This window comes from Echeneis naucrates, chromosome 13 (assembly GCF_900963305.1).
Source record: "Echeneis naucrates chromosome 13, fEcheNa1.1, whole genome shotgun sequence".
In the NCBI taxonomy this organism is placed as follows: domain Eukaryota; kingdom Metazoa; phylum Chordata; class Actinopteri; order Carangiformes; family Echeneidae; genus Echeneis; species Echeneis naucrates.
The window spans coordinates 1,956,283-1,976,431 of NC_042523.1; the positions used below are offsets into that span (position 1 = coordinate 1,956,283).

The following is a 20,149-nucleotide window of genomic DNA, read 5'->3' on the forward strand; positions in this document are numbered from 1 at the left end:
AGTGTGAGTGGTTGTTGGTATCTGTCTGTCAACCTGTCCAGGTTGGAAACGTGGTGGAAAAGTGGTAGAAGATGGATGCATGGATGGATGGTGCTGAATAATGACCAGAAGAATGCAGGCCATCCTGATGAAGTTGTCATTTCTAAAAATGTCTCCATGTATTCAGAGTAAGCGCAATCTCAGCTAATCATACATGGGCCTCAACAAAGACAATCAAGTATTTAATTGGGGATAGTAGGTCAGAAAACAAGAAAAAACGGACATTGAATGTTTCCTTATATTGCAGATACTAACATTATAATTAGAGCTATCAACATTAACATGTTAGTTGCAATCAACCTAAAGGCTGCGATTAGTGCATTATTTTTTAAACATGCATCACATGCTGCTATTTTGTCACTTTGCTGCACCTTTAACTTGCCATCTATACGTCAGTAACTTCCCCTTTCCTGACACTGCATTCTTCATGGAGGTGAATGAAACGATTTGCTTATGATGAACTCCATAATGGCTTATTAGACAAGTCAAAATTAATCAGCAGCTTGTGTAAAGTGGAATTAAATGAGCTGCAGCATAGATCCCTGGCTGAATTTGAACCTGGGATGCTGCGATTACATGGTACATGCTCTAGCCAGTGATGGACAGTACACAGTACATAGCTCCAGTACTTAAGTCAAAGTACAGATCCTTCTGGTCAAATGTTACTCCAATAAAAGTGAATCTAGCAAAGTCAAACTGTGGCTTCAGTAATGGCACAGAAGTTCTTGCTTTTAAAAATACTTAATTATTCAAAGTCGTTTTTGTTCAGTGAATTAATAGTTTTGAACTGAAAATTACTGAATAAGAATCAAATCCTATAGAAACAAATTGAAACTGACAAAAGGACTAACACTTTAATTGTCTTGTTGTTCTTTTTAAAAGAAAACCACCCCTGTTCAAAATCAAAATCCTCACCCAGAGATCAGAAAAATAAAACTATAGGATTAATTCCAGAGGCTATACAAGCAGCTGACAGCTAGGCCTCTGATTGGTTGTGACATCACCCTCTGGAGCCAATAGAAGCGTCCGATATAGAGACTTGACTCTGGATGTCACGATCAAAGACAGACGATGAGAACTGAAGGGTAAGATTGAACCAAATCGTCACTTTGTTCATCATTTTATCCACTGAAGTCAATGGCACACATGGCAAATCAAGGCTCATTAGAAATAACTGATTCTCTAGTTTAAGGATTAAAAACAGAAGGAACTACTAGGGACAAATAAAGACTAAAGACTAAACTCAAGAAGAAAATTTTGACTGGTTTTGGACTGTTGACTAAATGTCACCATCAGTTTACTTTGCCTTCAGACTTAGTTAACCCGATGTGATCTGGTTCTAGTGTCTGCTCTTGCCCAGGCTTACTTGGATGACGTTGCTGTTGGAGTTTTTAGGATCGGCGCTGACTCCAACGCTGAAAAATGGCTGAGCTCTATATGGACCAGAAACCACCTTCAGGACATCAATGAAGTTGTCCTTCTCCCAGGGGCCTGTCATGTTCCAACCACCAATCTAGAAAGGGTTCAGAGAGCATAATAGATGTGACCTGTCTACTTAAAAATTTTAATACACATAAATTTGTCTAAAAAGAGCATCAACATTCACTGATGACACCCACTTTTTGTTTGTGATACGAAAGCAACTCCATACATCAGAAAATGTCATATTTTATTTAACAATTTGATTACTTATGTGGCCGCACAGATGAAGCCTCAGTTTTTATGCTTCATGTGTAATTTTGCCCTACAAAACCCTCTCTGTGCACTGGATAATTTTCTTGGTAATAAGTCTGGGGGGATAAATCTGACAGAGAGAAAACAACAAAAACAGACTATGGGAAGCAGTTTAATGATGTGAACTGAGTGATGCCATTACCATAGCGGCAAGAGGTAAGGCAGGTTACCTTGGTGATGAGGTCTATGAGAGGCTGAGCTCCCAGCTCTTCAATCCTCTGTGTGTTGAGACATGACAAGTAATAGGACTGGGTTTTCCTCTCGGCCTCGCTGCTGCTGTTAAATGTTCCATTCTCTAAAAAAGAAGATCAACACACTATCAAGCCTCAATTACCCTGGTGTCTGGTCTCTGGAGGTGTGGATTGTATCTTCCCTCATCTTTGCTGCAGAGTTTCTCATTCTGTTAACTGTTGTATCTGCTGGTGGACAAAGTCCATAAAAAAAAAAAAAAAAGACCCATCCAAAACAATCAATAATATTTTATTTTTATGTGAAATTCAGTGATTATACAGAAAGTTTGAGGTTGTTAACTTCTGTATTTCAATTCAGTCAGCATCGTCTGTGAACGGAGAGCGTCTAAGCGGCTTATCACCTGCCAACATGGAGATAAAGTGCTCTGTAAATGTTTTTCTATTCAGTTTATGGTCTCTAACGTCTTCAATACAAAATGGTGATCATTCTTTAAATGATTGTCGCATTTAGAGGAAATCAGAAAGCAGGGGATAGGTTAGCCAGCGTGGCTACTGTGCGATTGACTGTACAACCCAATCAGGATAATCAGGAGTACAGGGCATGTCAGATCCACCTCTCAATCCTCCTCAGCGCCACTTTTTCCTCAAAATATGGTTTCTACCGGCTTAAAAAAGTCAACAAACCTGACAGTTCACAGACCAATGGGTGACCTTAAGGTAGGTTGAAATATGCATTGTGCTGTAAAAAAAAAAAAGTAATCTCATTGCAATTACATTCTCGATAAACATGTTTTAATCTGTGACAGGAACCAGGACATAAACATCAACATATTGTTCTTAAAAAGGCAATGGGTGTAATAAAGAGTGAATGAGAAAGTCCCCATGATTCTCTCTCATCTCTAATTCTCCATTCATTATCATTCACATTTATTTTTCGCAGAGATATTTCCACTTTTTTTTCTGGATCAAACTGTAGGATTTTTCATTTTCTCAAATTCAAGTCCTCCACTTCCCACACAGTCTCTAATCTGTTATGTAATCTTTCAACCTGTTTTGGGAAGTCTGCCTCCATGTGTGGGTTATCTATTTTTTGCAGGTTTTGGTCTGGGATTCAGGTCTGATTAAGTTTTATTGAAGTCACATTGCTGCATTTTTCATGTCATAACATATTTTCATCTGTAACAAGTCTCTGAAGTTTCCAATTCATATATCTAGAGTCATCCCATATCCCAAAGCAGCGAGAAGCCTGAGAAGCAAAACTAAGGGCAGCAAAACTCCACTGATCAGAAAAGATTTTAGTGAGTAAAAAGAGAAAGAGAGAGAGAGAGTTTTGACGGCCTGTCCCATTCCACCTGTCTTACCAAGAAGGTGTTTGAGCAGTGCCTGGTTCTGTTCCCATATGCTGTTGAAGGTGGACCAGCGTGATCTCCCATCAGGCAGGGGGTTTTTCCTCATCCAGCCTCCACAAGCAAACTGGTAGAAGTCATGGCATGGGTCAGCGCTGCGGTCCATCGCCTCAACCATTTTACTGGCCACTGTGACGCACGACTCTGACAAGCACAAGCCACGTCCACTGTCTTCAGGAATCGTGGGAGGATAAATATATAAATTAATATATTGGGTGAAGAAATCTGGAGCTGCAGAAATTTGGAGGTAGGCAGGGAGGTGAGAAGATAAGAAAGGAAAGGAAAAGGGAGGCAAAAAAAAAAAAGAGGAGGAGGCAAAGGCGGAGGTGAAGGAGGTAAGGAAGGAAAATAGGTGGTGGTGATGGATGGGTGAGGCTACAAAAGAAAAAGGAATGGGGATGAGGCAGAAAGGGGTAACTAGGGAAAGGAAATTAAGGGGAGGCAGTGAAAAAATTATGATGAAGATGATGAAGGGTAGTAAAGGAAATGAGAAAGGAGGCCATTAAGGAAGGTTGGAAATAAAAAAAAAGAATGAAAAGGAAAAGAACTGAAAGGCTGACAAGAATAAAGGAGATGGAAAGAGTGAAGTGGGAGTAGAAAACAAGAAAAGGACAGGGCAAGGAGAGAAGATCTAGAAGGTGGGTGAGTAGATAAGAATTTGGGCAAGGAAAAGCAAGGGTAAGGCAGGAAGGGAGAGATGGGAGAAGGAAATATGAACATGTGGGTGGGAGGGAAGGAAATGAGGAAACAGAGAAAGAAATTAGGAGGTAGTTAATGGTATGCAGGGTTGAGAAGATGAGGAGACAGAGAAGGATAGATGTGGGTAGAAAAGAAAGGGAGGGAGGCAGGTGTATGTATGAATTACGGACCAGAGCTGAATTGCAGACCTAGGACCAGCAAACAGGCTAGCAGAGCTAGCAGAGCAGCCAGCAGCAAGACTGACAGCAGGACCTCCAGCTGAGTCCTCCGGCCCAGGATGTCCACACCTCCCTTCCTGAAGCCCACCTGAGACAGAGACCAATACAGACCCAGAGTCTAAACACAAACATCTGGACTTCCCCCTCTACGCAATGGTATGATAGAATGCACAGTTCAATGAGAATCAGCTCACAGGAAGCTGTGCTGACTTAGTATGAGCCTGGAGCTGGTTAGATACTGTGGGAAGTGGGTGGAGCTCACCATGGTTTAAGGTTAAGCCCATTGGCTTTTCTTGTGCTAGTACCTTCAGGCTCTCAAGTAAAATCTATTTTGAAGGTGATAGTCATCTGGTTTTACTGAGCCCAACATCCCAAACTATGATGACTCAGTCCAGACCAAGATAAGACAGAGTCCAGACTGGATCCAGGATCCTGGTTCTAGAGGCTGAGCTTCTCATGGATCCAGACATCTCAAGTCTGTGTAGAACTGAAGCTCCTCCAAAGAGCCCCTGCTTCTTATCTCACTGTGGGGGATCGACCCACACAGAGGCTCTGTGTCCAAGCCCCCCCGAATTCTTACTCCAGGAAGGAGCCCCTTTGCCTGTACTGTGATCTAACTGAGTCTGAATTCTCATGAAACCTGTGAGCTACAGATAAGCGCATTACCTGAAGATGGACTCAAATTATGATGGTGAAACTCATGCCATGGTTGATATGAGTCACCTTCTCTCGCAGGCACAGCGCCTCTTCTCTACAATCCAGTTGTGTTATTGTGGTGTGTTTGTGTGTGTTGCATTTGCTGACCTCCACTCTGTCAGGAGACGAGGCTGCCTCAGCTGGAGTGTCTGATACATCCTCCTCATCCAAGGTAGCTCGCTTATAGCTGGACATCTGCAGAGACAAAGATAACAATTTCCGGCTTTCAATGTTCATACTAACATAGACAACAAGAGAGAAACTTTTTTTTATCTGAATTGAAACAGAAACTTTTCAATAAGCTCCATGAAACCATGGAGTCAGTCTGTTAGAACCAATCATGCACCCTAGTCCAAGTATGACCTGCTATCACCTGGTCCCTGCCGGGATTATCTCTAGCCCCCAGTGCCCGTCACCAGGACTTGTCTGGTGCTGAGACTGCAGTATTCACCCATAATGACTCTCATGGTCCATAGGTTGACAGTAGTGATGGGTCCTAACAGTCATCTGAATTATCATTCACATTAGCCCCTGCATGAGTCAAACCTATAAAAAATCTGATCTAGGGTGTCTTTACCTTGTACCTGCTAATTGTGATTAATTTCAGATTTGCCTGTAGAGCCCCCTAGCAAGTTGAGGTTTAAGCTAATGTAAACTGTCTGATTGTGCCCTTGAATGAGCCAGTGCATGTTCTGTGTCCTCTCGCTGGTTTGTTCTGGATGAGATGAAAATATGATGTATGAACCTGTGTATGTTGTTCACTGCTATGTTTATGAATTGTTAGGGTTAGGTTAGGTTTGGTATTGATTACGCATTGAATGCTGCATTTAAGTCAGACAGTTCCACTGGGATATTAAAGCTTTACTGCAGCCTGATATCAGCTCTCAGCAGAGGTGGGGGACTCGAGTCACACGGCTTGACTGGAGTCAGACTCAAGTCGCAAATTTGAGGATTTGAGACTTGCTTGACTAACACTGATAAAAGACCTGACTTGACTTTAACTTGGTCTTCATGACTTGAGACTTAGACTTGGGACAGATGACTCGCAAGGACTTGCCATTTTTTGTTTAAATATCTGCATTTTTGCAACTATTTAAAAAAAGAGTTAGATTAGAAATTGTTTTATTTTGAAACATGATCAGGTGATTTTCCAGTGCAATGTACGCAGCACGCTGTGCGGACTAATAGCATCCAGCAGATCAACAAAAGAGCAGCAGTCATGGAGGCTAGACCAAGAATAATTCAATTTGGGTAAAAGAGATTATGTTGTCGCTGTCAGTATAAAGAAGAGAACAGTGGTATACAAAGCCTGCAGTTTAAAAATGAGTGACAACCACAACATCCAACTTCATTCGTCACTACAAAACCCACAAAGAAAGGTAAGCTACATGAATGTGGCTTTTTGCTAGCTGTTATGGCTGCTATAAGTATGCCTATTCATCTTTGGATAATAATGTAAGAGTACTTATTAATTGGAGATATCACAGGGGAACGTTGTGACAAACTGAAACCATTTGTTTCACATGGTTTCAAATGCTGTCATCTCTATAAGTATTAGGGCCAGGCAGGCACTAATACTCATCTGTACATCTCATATTGCATATTAACAGATTTTGTTTTCATGTATGAAAATTCCAATGCATTTTAACACAGCCAATTCGCAGAAATTGAACAGACCTCCTGATTGAGTCCTAGCTATATTGTCTGCAGTTCCAGGATTAATATTAATCTTATTTGATTCTTGCATTCATAGATCTAAACTATATTCCAAATGATTTACTATGCAATGAAGATCATAATGTGAGCTAAGTACATTTCTCTCTCTCTTATTTTTACTGTCTACAGATATGAAGAGTACATCCATACCAAAGTAAATTTGGATCTTAAACAGCCTCCAATCTCCCAATTCATTGAATTGAGGCGTGTGCAACTACACAACTGCAACCATCCCCAGCAAAAAGCATTACAAACTCAATACTGTCACACCTCATTATAAACTGCAACATGCCATTCTCCATTGCTGAACATCAAAGCTTTCATCAGTTTTTGTTAATAGTGGACAACAAGAACACTCCAGTGAGTTGAAGAACAATAACTTCAAAGCTTGACAGTCTGGTGGCTGATAGGCAAATCAAGCTGAAAAATTAACTAGCAATGGCAGACAATGTGTCAGTGACTGTAGACATATGGTCAAACCACAGGATGAGAGGCTTTCTTGGAGTCACAGGACATTGGATCGACATTGAAGATGACAGTCTTAAATTGAAATCACAGTTGCAACTGCTTCAAAGGTTCCCACACAGAATTTGTGAAGAGTTTTACCAAACATGAAAAGAATATCAGACCAAGAAAAAGGTTGACCATATCATCTGTGACAATTCTGTAAACATGAAAAAGGCATTCACTATATTTTTTCCTGGACAGGGAGATGAAGATGACAACATTGATGAGTTCGACATTTGGAACAACCTGACTGTGGAAGAGCAAGAGAGGGTTGAAAATGTCTTGAGTGCTAAGTCCTAGACAAGACTTCAATGTTTTTCACAGACTCTTCTATTGGCTATAGGTAAACAGGAGAGAGGGGCTCTCCAAGAATTATGCGGGTTAGAGCAGCAAGGTGTATGGGTTGGTGTTCCTGTTAGAGAACACGAAAGATGCAGATGTTCCCTTTAATGCAGTTTATTCACTGTGGTCTGTAATCACAATACAAAGAAACCCAGCAGCATAATACCATATGCACAAATAATATAGGTAATAAGCAACAATATTATATTAATTGCAAAATAAACAACTCCTCACAGGAGGCTCATGTACAGCATTATCTTAACTTAAAACAACAGCATAAACTAGCATCAGTCCACGCTCAGATAAATAAAACAAATTGACATAATATCAGCCAGTAAACACTAATTAAACCCATCTTCTGTCATTTACCCACAGAAATAAAACACAGAAACCCAGGTGAATGGGATGAAAGGTGGAAACTCCACCAGCCTCTGCTGCCCTGAGAGGGAGAACTAGCTTCTACAGCATCGTATCTCACGCACGCGTGTAGTGCCTTCAATAACGTTCGGGGAGTGGTTGGTTGTCTCTGTTTTTCCTTGTGTGTTGGCCCTGTGATGGACTGCCCACCAGAGTGTACCCCACCCCTGGCCCAATGTGTGCTGGGATTGGCTCCAGCAGCCTCGTGATGCGGTCGGAGTGAGTGAACGGCATTATTGCGGTAAACAAGTCAAATAACAGAAACAGCATGGGCTTTCTAACAATAGGAGATGACCTTAAAGAGACTAAATTACTCAGTGCAGCTCTCAGCAAAGCTTACAGGTTGAGCTCTTTGCTCCACACAAGCACCGCTTTTTGAGAAGGAGTTTGGACAGCATGGAATCCATGCATCTGTTACAATGAGGCAACTGAAATCAGTGCTCAACTGTAACCACCTGAAACTGTCTACAGTTCTTGAAGATGCAGGATACAAAGAGAGAGTATTCAAAGCAAAGAGTGGAATCAGATAAGAGAACTAGTAGATGTTCTTCAGCCTTTTGGAGAAGGCACAGATTTCACACAAGGAGAAAAAATTGTCACTATAAGTGCTGTGGTACCCTGTATCCTTTCTCTTAATCATCACTTGAAAAATCAAAAAGAGAAAGTGCACTACTTGGCTGGCCTGATCCGTAGCCTGCAAGGATCACTCCAAGGAAGATTCAGAGGGATCTTTGTAAATGTGAGGATGGCAGTTGACCAGAGAGATGGAGCAACCTTCTCTGACCCTTTGTACCTAAAAAGTTGCTGTGCTGGATCCTTCATTTGGCACCATGTGGTTGACCCATGATGTTTTGGCCCCTGAAAACATCAAGGAAGATGTATCTGTGATGGTAAAAAGTACGTTATATTTTCCATAGAAATCCAATTTTAATGTCAGACCTAGGAAGAAATAGGTTGTAAAAGAAGTTTTCAGTATGTTGATATACACACAATGAGCAACCCATTTTTTGTTGACATTGTGTGAAAGGTGATAATTCTACTTTATAGTTATTACTGAGGTTGTAGTGGGCAATAGTGGTGTACTGCAGTGTGTTACATTGAACAGTGTTCATAATATTTAGCCTCCCACATTTATGTTAATGAAATGGACAAAATGACTATTGTTTTTGATTGTTTATCAGACTTGATTCTCAGAGAAGTGGGCACAACCAGTCAAACCACCGATGAGCATGACCAAATGACACTGGCAGAGCCATACCAAAAAAAAACAGAGGATGGATTCAAGTTGCAGTCCCCTAATTCAGCTGAACCACTATTTGGACATTTGTGATGGACAGAGCTGTCTTCAGTTTTGGGCCATGAACAGGCGCACCCTTCCCTTTGTTCAAGGTGGCATTAGGAGTTATGGCAGTCCCTGCATCAAGTGCACCTGTTGAATGTGTGTTCAGACTGCTTAAACTTATAAAGTTATACTAAAGTGAAATATTCCTTTAACTTTGTGGCAGAGATGCTTGCTAGCGTGGATATAAACTGGACAAAATAACATGAATAGCATGTGGCATACTAAAACCATTAAATGTGAATAGGATTTCATGGTATGATGTAATGTTTGGTCATGTCAGGCAATATGTTTTTATTTATTTTTATATACATATTTTTATTTTATATACTATTCAGTTGATGATGCAATACTTTTTTGTGCACATAAATTTTAATAAGAAACACCTTAGACAGATGCATTGACAGGCCATGGAAAAGTGTGATCCTCCTGAAGGGGGAAGTAAGCAGCTGAATAAGTTAGGTAATTGTAAGCAGGCTACAATAGTTAGAATTATTGTTAATGTTGAAATAAAACTAAACTTTTGTACCACTGTATTTACTGATTTTAAATTTGAAAACTGGGGTAGATCATCAGATTTTTGTATGACTTGACATGTGACTTGTTTGAGCTGAGCACTTGCTTGACTTATAGCAAGGTCTCGACTTGACTTGCTTGATTCTCACCACGGTGACTTGGGACTTTGTCACACTCTGTCCCAGAGTGAGGGTAGTTTGGCAGAGGTTACAAGACGAAGATACAGTCCTTTAAGGTGCAAAATGAAAAAAGTTTATTGCTTCTTTTGACAAAATAAACAAAAATAAAAAACACTACAGCAAGCATTGATCCAAACACATTCAGCCTCCACAGCAACCCTTCTCTCACTGGCCTGGACATGGAAACCTCCCAGAATTTAAAGGCTAAGCCTTTCCCACAACAGAAACATTTGAAAAGTGTATTTACATTCCACAACCACCTTTCACACCCCTCATGAGTTGGTTTGGTGCAGTGGGGCAGACTGAGCATGCTCCCAATCTACCCAGGCACTAAGAAAGCCAGCCAGACACAATGCTCAGGTTCTTGCTCAGGTTCCGCCGTGCTGCCCTGGGTTCATCTTTCCGAGTCAAATTAATCAAGAATGGAGTAGTGTGGAATAAATTTAGAATACTACCCAACACGGCCTACAAATGACCTTATCTGCTTCTTGGTGTGGGGGCGCTGAGCATTGTGGATGGCTGGACTTTGTCCACAAGAGGGCAGACATATCCCCCTCCAAGTTGGAACCCCAGATATTGGACGTCACTCCCGACCGACTCACACTTCTGAGCATTGAGGGTCAGGCCGGCCCTCTCAATGGGATTCAAGACCTGTTTTAGATGGTGGAGATGGTCTTTCCAGGAATCGCTAAAAATGACGTCATCATCCAGTTAAGCAGCGTTGAAGGATTCAAGCCCTGTCGAACAACATCCATCCACCTTTGGAAGGTCGCAGGCGCTCCATGCATTCCAAATGGCATTACTGTAAACTGGTACAGTCCTGTTGGTGTATGGAAAGCAGTGTACCACTTGGACGTCTCCTCCAGTGGAATCTGCCAATACCCCTTGCAAAGATCCAACAAGGTTATGAAGGTGGCAGTCCCAATGTGCTCCACGAGGTCATCTATGCACGGTATGGGGTAGGTGTCGAAGCAGGTGACAGCATTGACCTTCCTGAAGTCAATGCAAGGTTGTTGAGAGGTGTCCTTCTTCGGTACCATCACCATGGGACTGGACCACTCGCTCTCAGATGGCTCAATCCCGAGGTCAAGCATCATATAGACCCCACCAATTGTTCCAGGATGCAGAATGGCCTCTGACAAATGGGAGGAGTGTCCGCCTTTTTGAGTTGAATGGTGTGCTGGATCCATGTTGTCCGTCCTGGTCCATTACAGAACAGTCCTGGAAGGTCCCGGAACAGAAACTGCAACTCCTGTTGGGGATAGGGGGTTTTGGGCTGAAGAAGCTGTTGCAGATTAGAGTCAAATTCCCCATCTTCCTCTTTCACTTGGCGCACCAGGAACGCCTTGGCGGGTTAACGCTATTTCCACTCTTTGAGCAGGTTAATGTGGTAGACCTGGGATGCTTTTCTCTTGTCCTGGTGAGCCACCTTGCACGTCAGCGGTCCCATCTTCTTCAACACCTCATAAGGCTGGCCTTAAGGCTTGTAAGCGAACAGAACAAAAGGTAACCGCTTGTCCCAATCATGGCCAGTATCGGAGACAAACTTATGTAACATCTGTTTCAGTGTTTGATTGAATCGTTCAACCAGGCCGTCCGTCTGGGGATGATATGGAGTCGTCCATATGCCTTTAATGGCTAGTTCCTGCAGCTGCTTCATCATGCTGGAAGTGAAGTTGGTAGCTTGGTCCGTGATGATCTCATCAGGAACTCCTACATGAGAAAAAAGCTGGACAAGGGCACAGATTATCTTTGGTGTCTTTATGCTTCGGAGGGGGAAAGCCTCAGGGAATTGGGTTGCATAGTCATAGTCCTTGTTACAGCTGCACACATTTCAGACTTTGGTTGTTTTCCATGCAATAAGGTCTCGCAGGATCGGCCAATCCCTCCCCAGGATGCAATCAACAGACAGATGTTCAACAACGCCCACCTGAAGCAAAAATGCCTGCCCATCCACTGCTATGGTTACCTCAGCAGTGGGGTAGAGTTTCTGATCCCCATGAACACACTCAATGTCAGTTTTGTTCCCATAGTCAATACCACTGTCAGTCAAATGGCACTTCTTAACCAGTGACATGGTGCTTCCACTGTCCAACTGCAACCCATTGATGGTAACCTGGTGAAGCGCAGCATCTTCTGAATGCAGTGTACCTGATTCTCTAGACGCCTCTCTACGGGGAACATAACAGTAACCAGATAGTTTAGGTTTTTTGAGTGGGCAATCTGAGGCCTTATGGCCAGCCTGCTGGCTGTAGTAACAGAAAATTTCCCCCCAACTGGCACAAGCCTGCTGTCCACCCTGCATTCCCCTTTGTCCCAAAGTTATCTCTGAAGCACTGGCTATAAGTCTCAGGAGGAATGTCAAACTTGGTCAGGAGGGCCTGTTGAAGGTCTGGGTAGGAATCTGACTTCTCTTCATCCATGGCAGACTAGGCCTCCAATGCCTTTCCTGTCAACAAAGGCACCAACCTGCAGGCACATTCCACTTGTGGCCACGCCCAAGTTCTGGCAATCCGCTCAAAGTGAAGAAGATAGTTTTCAATGTCCTCACCAAGCTGGAAGGGAAGCAACTTGGGATCCTTCCGGGGAACTGGTATGGACAACTGCTGCTGTGGTACTGGGTCTAGCGATCTAGCATGCTACATGGCTAACATGTGGTGCAGGGTGCTACTGGTGGCAGGGGAAACTGCCACAGACTTACTTGAGACTTGTAGGTTATGACTTGAGACTTGCATGAGTGACTTACTCCCATCTATGGCTCTCAATACAAACACCTCTCCACATTCAGCTATGTCCATGTGTCTGCACGTTGTGATCATTGTTATTGTGTGAAGTGAATGTGACCAGTCTGATCATATGTTTTACAGAAACAACAGATTGGGGTTAAGACATGAAGTGAAAGCCAAGCAGAGCTCAGTATGAAGACATATTTAACCTTGATGTTTACACTCAGCTCTTATCTATCTGTTGATCAGTCTCTGTGTCTCTCTACCACTGCACTGCCCGCTAGTCATTGGGTGGCAGAAACATAAACAGAGCAGCACTCCACCCTGCAGAGAGAGACACACACTGACCCTGGATCAGTGCCAATCCTATAAACTTCAGCAGCTGCAGAGTTCACATCATCTAACAACCCTAACCCTAACCCTAACCCTCAAACACTGCCTGCGGTTACCATGGAAAAGACTGTGGTGCACAGCAGTGCAGCCACCAAAGCTACACCTGTGAGTCAGAGACAAAACACACGCGAGTCAGAGACAGAACACACAAGAGTCAAAGACAGAACACACAAGAGAAAGAACACACACAAGTCACGCTGGACCCCTCAGCCCAACCTCAACTGATTCACCCTTCATCCTCTCACCTGTGATGCTGCTTACCCAGAAGGCCGATGTACCTTCTCCACCGGGTAATTTCAGAGACACAGATCTGCTCAGGTGTCAGTGGAGGCAAGGCTGGAGACTCAAATGCAAAAATGGAACATTTTCTACCGTGATATGGAATTTGGACACGTAGTACTCCTGAAGAATGACCATGTCCTATGAGTGTCCTATGGCATTGGTCACTGCAGTTTTTCCAGGCTCTAATGGAAAGGTGCGCAAGGTGGTGCTCAAGACCACCATTCAAGGTACCTCTAGGAACTTTCTGAGACCGATTTCCCAGATTATCCTTCTGTTGCCTGGGAAGGATAAAAGCAAAGAATAAATTGTGGGTGACCCAAATGGCCAGGCGGGGAGCGCTCTGCCATTCGGGCATTTCTTTCTTTTTTGGGGGCTTCTTTGGAAGTTTGTGGAATTGCTCAATAGGAAATAATTTTAATAGGAAGTTATAAAGTTTAGGAAGGCCTTAGGCCTTGGTGTCCTGCCATTCCAGCTATCAGAGAGTTGTCTGCTGTGACCCTGTTGTTTTGCCTTTGAAAGCATTGCCTTTAAGTTCAACTCCCTTTATTAGCTCAGCAACGAGAATTTGTGAAACCTCTCAGCATATTGTTAGAAGAATTATATGGGTTGTAAGGAGTTAGACCTTGATTGTCCTGTGATGGTGCTAATTGTGCTCATGCTAACTAGGCTAATGATAATACTGCTCATGTAAATGGCGCTAAGGCCAATAGCACATATGCTAAGTATGCTAATAACACTTGTGTCGATGCCTACCTTTAGTTTAAACAGTCTGTCAATAATAACGTATCTTGTCATTTCAGTTTTACTCCATGTTCACTACTGAGTCTGCAATAAATTAAAGAAGCTTGAATGCTACATTCTGATTAATGTCCTCAAGGAGGATAGTACACAGTCAAAACACGAGTTAGAGACAGAAAACATAAGTCCAAGACAAAAGAGTCAGAATACACAAGTCCAAGACAAAACAGACGCCAGAGAGACAGAACACAATAGAATCTGAGGCAAAACAAATGAGTGACAGACAGAACACACTAGAGTCTGAGTCAGAACAGACACCAGAGTCAAAACAGAGGCCAAGACAATTTACACACCAGACACAAAATACACAAGTCAAAAACAGAATACACAGGTCCAAAACTGACTCTGAACCATGGAACCAGAGGTAACTTCAGGTTTCACCCTGGGTCTTCAGTCTCACAAGGGTGCTTTCTACTGGGGCTACATTACCATGGAAATCTATGCAGAATATGAACCTGCCCTGGAGCAGGTTAAGTTTAGCTCAGCAGGTATATAAGACCGCTTACTGACCAAATCACTTCTCTTGTAAAAAGGCCTGCCCATTCCTAGAGGAGACCATTGGTGTGGGAAATGGAATCAGGAGAGGAACTCTCAAGAGAGAAAATTTTGTGACAGAGTTTGATTTTCCAGATGAGGTAAACAAATTTTCTCCCAAGTCCACTTTGCTCCACTGGTGAAATAATTAGGTTAAAATTGTCAAACACACACCCCACCCAAAAAATTAGAAGCGCAATTTTATGGGGCACATATAGAATAATTCTTGTTAATATGGTTGGAATTTAAAATTATTATCCGGGTTATTTATCTCTTCCATTGTGAAATATCCATCATTTAGTGTCTTCTTCATCCAATTGGTCATACGCAGCAAACCCTGCATAGATGGGAAAACCCTGGGTTCAATTAGTGAGATAGTAACTGGCTTCATGAGCCCCCTTATCAGGATTGCGGATGTCTGGGTAAATGAAGCCAGATAACAAAATGAGATTCAAGGCATGTTCATAATTTGTGATACAGGCCCAGGTCACAAAGTCCCCAGTCTAATAGCCTAGCCTAAAATAAACTGAAATAAAACAAGGTCTTTGTGCTGTTGGACCTCATACTGCTGGTGGAACTTGGTGATAAACTCAGCATTTCTGAGGATATCAAAGGTTACAATGCTTGTTCTGTTGAAGGTCATTAATGGGTCTTTACCATCATTTAATAAGGTTTTTGATAACAAGCTGTGTCAGCGTCAATACTGAAATGTCATCTTGTCTGTCCTCTGCAATCTCACTGTCCTGATTCTGCTGTGTGATGTCCTGCAGGAAACTAAAGGTTTCTAAACTGTTTCCTTCCACAGCACCCCCCCTGAAACCTGTCTGTCTGCCTCTTTCTCTAGCTCTTGTCCATGTCTCTCATCCAGCTCTGTTCTCTTTAATTGATGACGCACACAAAGGGGGAGAGGGAGAACTGGCAGACGGGGTTGCTAGGAGATTGGAGTGTGTGTTATATCTCTCTGTAGAGAGTGATGTCGCTGTGTGTGTGTGTGTGTGTGTGTGTGTGTGTGTGTGTGTGTGTATGTGTGTATGTGTGTGTGTGTGTGTGTGTAATTAGATAATGTGTGTGAATCATCTCCATTTAGCTCAAATGGAGTTCAGTGCAGCTTATATAACATCTGTCTGTCTCTCTGTACTGGCTGTGAAATCTGGTCTTTTGTCCACACTCAGCCTCCATACTCTAAACACTGACCTCCAACATGAACACTCCAAAAGAAAGAATCAAACACTCAGCAAGTCATCTGTTTCTCAACAACAACAGGACAACATTCATTTTCAACTCCTTGCTTCCTTAGCCTAGATTAGCACAAAGACTACAAGTAGAGGTTGGACAATATTCTGTTACACTGGAGCAGAATGTAAACAAGAAAATGGCAGGGGAATCTGAATAGTATGAGAAAGCATGCAGCAAGCTGAATTATTACTGAATTATTTCAGTAATTCAAATCAAAAACTGAAACTTGTGTAGATTCATTGCACACAGACTGATATAGTTCCAGTTTTTCTATATCATTTTATTATTACACCTTACAGATAATAAAAACCCAAAATTCAGGATCTTAGTAAATTAGAATATTACTCGAGGCTAATTTAAAAGACATTTTTAACATAGAAATGTTGGACTACTTATAAGTATGAACATATACAGGGGTCAATACTTGAATTATTGCATTATTGTTGCATGACATGGCAGCAATCAGTCTGTGGCACTGCTGAGGTTGGAGCCCAGGCTGCTCTGACAGCAGCAGCAATGGGAATAATGGCGTTACTTTTTATGTAATGAGTAATCTAATTGATTACTCTTCCCATCTTCATAAGGCTGTTACCGTTACTGCCAAAAAAATGCAACACATTACTATATTTGAAGCTGTTTTTTTTCATCAGACCAACCAGATCACTAAAAGACTGTTTTTACTCTTCTTTGTTGGTTAGCGGGCATGAGATAATACACTGACAAAAATGCTGACGATTGGCTGAGGTAGAATTTCATAGTGAGCCAATCAGAGGTAGAGGTGGGTGGGTGTTGTTCACAGAAATTCTAAAGCATGCACAGTTGGACATACAACGAATGACACAACAAGTGAGTCAGTCAACAAGAAACAGGAAGGCAAGCCCAAATAATCCAGAAGTAGCCTTCTCTAAATGGAAGGATAGCCATTACTTTTCCCTCCAAGAAGTTGAAGGAACGAGTGTAATTGTGAAGTGCATATTATGCCCTTGGCCAAAGTGCCTCTCCACGTCGGTGTCAAGTAATTCAAACATCTTGCAATTGAACATGCAAATGTATTTTAATTTCTGTTAAAGAGGGGTGGAGGTGGCTCCAAAGTCTGACACATTTGAGTATTTAAATATTTACTTGAAAGTAACGCAATAGTTACTTTCCGCAGTAACTAGTTATTTTTTATAATTTGTAACTGAGTAACTAATGTAGTTACTTTTTAGGAGAAGTAACTAGTAACTAACTGATTAGTTTTTAAGGTTGCTTGCCCAACACTGGACAGCAGCCTTCACCTTTTGCCCATTGTCAGGCCTGGTATCTTGCATCTTCTTCTTTAGAGTACAACATAGATTTTCTGGGTTTTAGGTTAGTCAAGTTTGCTGGTCAATGAAGCACAAGCATACTTTGGTCCTTAAACAGATATTGAGACTTTCGGCAATGCGGGCAGGTGCCAAGTCCTACTGGAAAATGAAATCAGTATGTCCATAAAGCCTTTCTGCAGAGGGAAGCATTAAGTGCTCTAAAACTTCCTGGTAGACGGCTACACTCACCACGGACCTCATAAACCACAGTGGACCAACACCAGCAGATAACATGACTCCTCAAAACATCACTGACTGTGGACACTTTTCACTGGACCTCAAGCAACTTGGATCTGTGGCTTACCTCTCTCCCTCCAGGCTCTGGCATCTTTATTTTCAAATGAAATTTACGACAAAATAAAATGTACTTTCTTCTGAAAAGAAGACAACTAAACGACAGTCCGCTCCTTTTTATCCTCAGTCCAAGTAGGACACCTGTGACATTATCCCATGTCCTGGGTAAGTATGTGTGTGGTGGCTGTTGAAGCACTGACTCCAGCTGCTGTCCACTCCTTGTGAATGGCCCTCAAATTCATGAATGGGCTTTATTTCAAAACCCTTTCAAGGCTACGGTTCTTCCTGTTGCTTGTGCATCTTTTTCTATCACTTTTTTGTTCTATTTAACTTTTCATTAATCTGCTTGGATCCAATACTCAGTAAGTGATTCCCCCATTATGCCCCACTGCTCCTAGAGTCAATTTTATTTTTCTATATAGCGCCAGATCATTTTAAGATGCATTCACCATAAACCAAGTCTTTACCTTGCCCTTTCATGAAACAAACTAAATATTCTCATATTACTTGTTGTATTTATGTGACAGCAGCTCATTTCTGTCTCTTCTCCTCTCTGCCTCATGCAGCAGGGCAGGACTCCGCTGCATGCGCACATACAGGTGAACACATGCATGCCAGAGTGCGTAGGGAAGAATGCCGTGTAAGCCAAATGAGAAGCAGAAAAGAGACAGAAAGAAACATAGAATGCTATTTCAAGAAACTTATGAACACCATGATTCTTCTAAGAATTTGTGATTGTTGACCTTCACGCTGCCCCCCCCCAAAAAGGCTGTAAACTTTGGGTAAACACTGCTCTGTGAATCAATTATTCTTTCTAATTCTAATTATTCGAGGATGAGGGTGATTAGAATATTCTAACCTTCTGAGATAAAGAATTTAGAGTTTGAATTATCTCTAAGTTATATCAAAAATCTAAGAAATACACAATTGAAATATATCAGTCTGTATGTAATGAATTTGTATAATACAGAGTTTCACTTTTTGAATTGGATGACTGAAATAAATGATCTTTTTCACGATATACTATTTGATTGAAATGAATCTGTTTAAGTGAAGATAGTATGATAGTATTTTGAAGCCTGGAAATTTTGGCCCACATCTGAAAGCTAGATGAAAAAAAGTGGATCATTAAAGGAGCCCTGTGAGGTTCCATGCTACATTGAAATTAAACTTTGTTTATTTCTGTGGTTTAATCAAAGCTCTACGTCTGTGCCCCTGACATTATGAGGAGTCAGAGATTTTCCACTGAAGATGAAATCCAGCATTTCTTCCATCCACGTTCTCAAGCTACTAATCCTTTTATTCAGTGCATTACTGCAAATTTTGCTGTTACTGCCACCTATAGATAAGTGGAACAGTCTCAAACCACTGCTGCAGGAAATAAACACACAAAAAATCTGCAGGGAAGCGTGTGATCAGGAAGAGTCTGGAATGATGTCATCATTGTCAACATTAACAGTTAACCTAAAATTAGATTAACAAAAAAAGATGAAATAGACCAGGTCAGGCTGGTTTTGTTGCATCACTGAGCATGTGCAGGCAAACCAGTGGTACTGCACATAAAGCTGTGGCAGCTGCTGAGCAGTGGAAGGGCCAGTGTGCACAAAGATTACTTGATCAATGCAGCAGAGGGAAGCTGCATGACAACACCATGATGGTTCAGTACAGCCCCTTAATCAGTAACATGAAAGTGCTGGTTCAGGATACAGAGTCAAAATGAAGGTAAAGCTGGTGAGAGGAATGCATTTTGAAGTCACACTGCATTAGCTACTAGCTTTTTGGAATGTAACCATGGAAACAGACTGCAGTCAGTGAAACAGAAGGAACTATCTGAACACATTACTATGCTGTAATCAAAGTATTGTTGTAGTTTGCATGGGAGTTGGTGGATATAAATGGGAAATGGGACCTACCCATTAATGTAAATCCAATAACTGCCCCCACACACACACACACACAAAAAACCAGAGTGGTCCCTGGGAAAAAATTAGGAAATGACACTGCATTGACCATTCAAATCCTAAGGTACATGAACACACACGTGTGCAGTTTCCCTGCATATAAACCATTAGAATGAGATGCACACACTGATCCTGGATTATGTTCAAATATCCAGACCCTTTTTGACTCAGACCCTGCTTTAGTAAGACCAGGTTCTGCCCTGCTGTTTCCATGTGTTGCATTTGTCATCAGTTCTGCAGGTCAAAACCAAATCGTCACCCATATGTTGGCCTGATAATGGTTACTACAGTTAATCCTGAGGGAACATCAACACATTAAGATGAAACAAACATGGCTTCCAATCTGCTGACTAACACCAACCCTCCTCCATCTGCTCTTTCCAGACCTCAGTACCTGCAGTTTGTCACCACGGCAACCTCTACATCACCAGCTCTCATCACAGCAGCTCCTCTGTGAACTGCGACCTCTGAACAAAAACACCTCCCTAGCACAATGTGGAACAAAGACAGGCAATGTGTCCCCACACCCCACAGCTGCTTGACCCTCCATCCTCATTCAAATCCCCCTCCCCTTCCCCTT

General features: G+C 42.0%; 1 protein-coding gene across 3 annotated transcripts in view; it reads right to left on the minus strand.

Moving 5' to 3' along the window:
• Nucleotides 1-20,149, minus strand: part of ece2b (endothelin converting enzyme 2b) — a 43,820-nt gene that overhangs the window by 18,926 nt on the left and 4,745 nt on the right. For all 3 annotated transcript variants that reach the window (XM_029517901.1, XM_029517900.1, XM_029517899.1), the window contains exons 2-6: nucleotides 5,092-5,178; nucleotides 4,240-4,375; nucleotides 3,326-3,541; nucleotides 1,944-2,068; nucleotides 1,406-1,552 (exon numbers count right to left, since the gene is read on the minus strand). In XM_029517901.1, coding sequence (XP_029373761.1) covers nucleotides 1,406-1,552; nucleotides 1,944-2,068; nucleotides 3,326-3,541; nucleotides 4,240-4,375; nucleotides 5,092-5,178 — 711 coding nt within the window. The remainder of the gene's footprint in view (nucleotides 1-1,405; nucleotides 1,553-1,943; nucleotides 2,069-3,325; nucleotides 3,542-4,239; nucleotides 4,376-5,091; nucleotides 5,179-20,149) is intronic.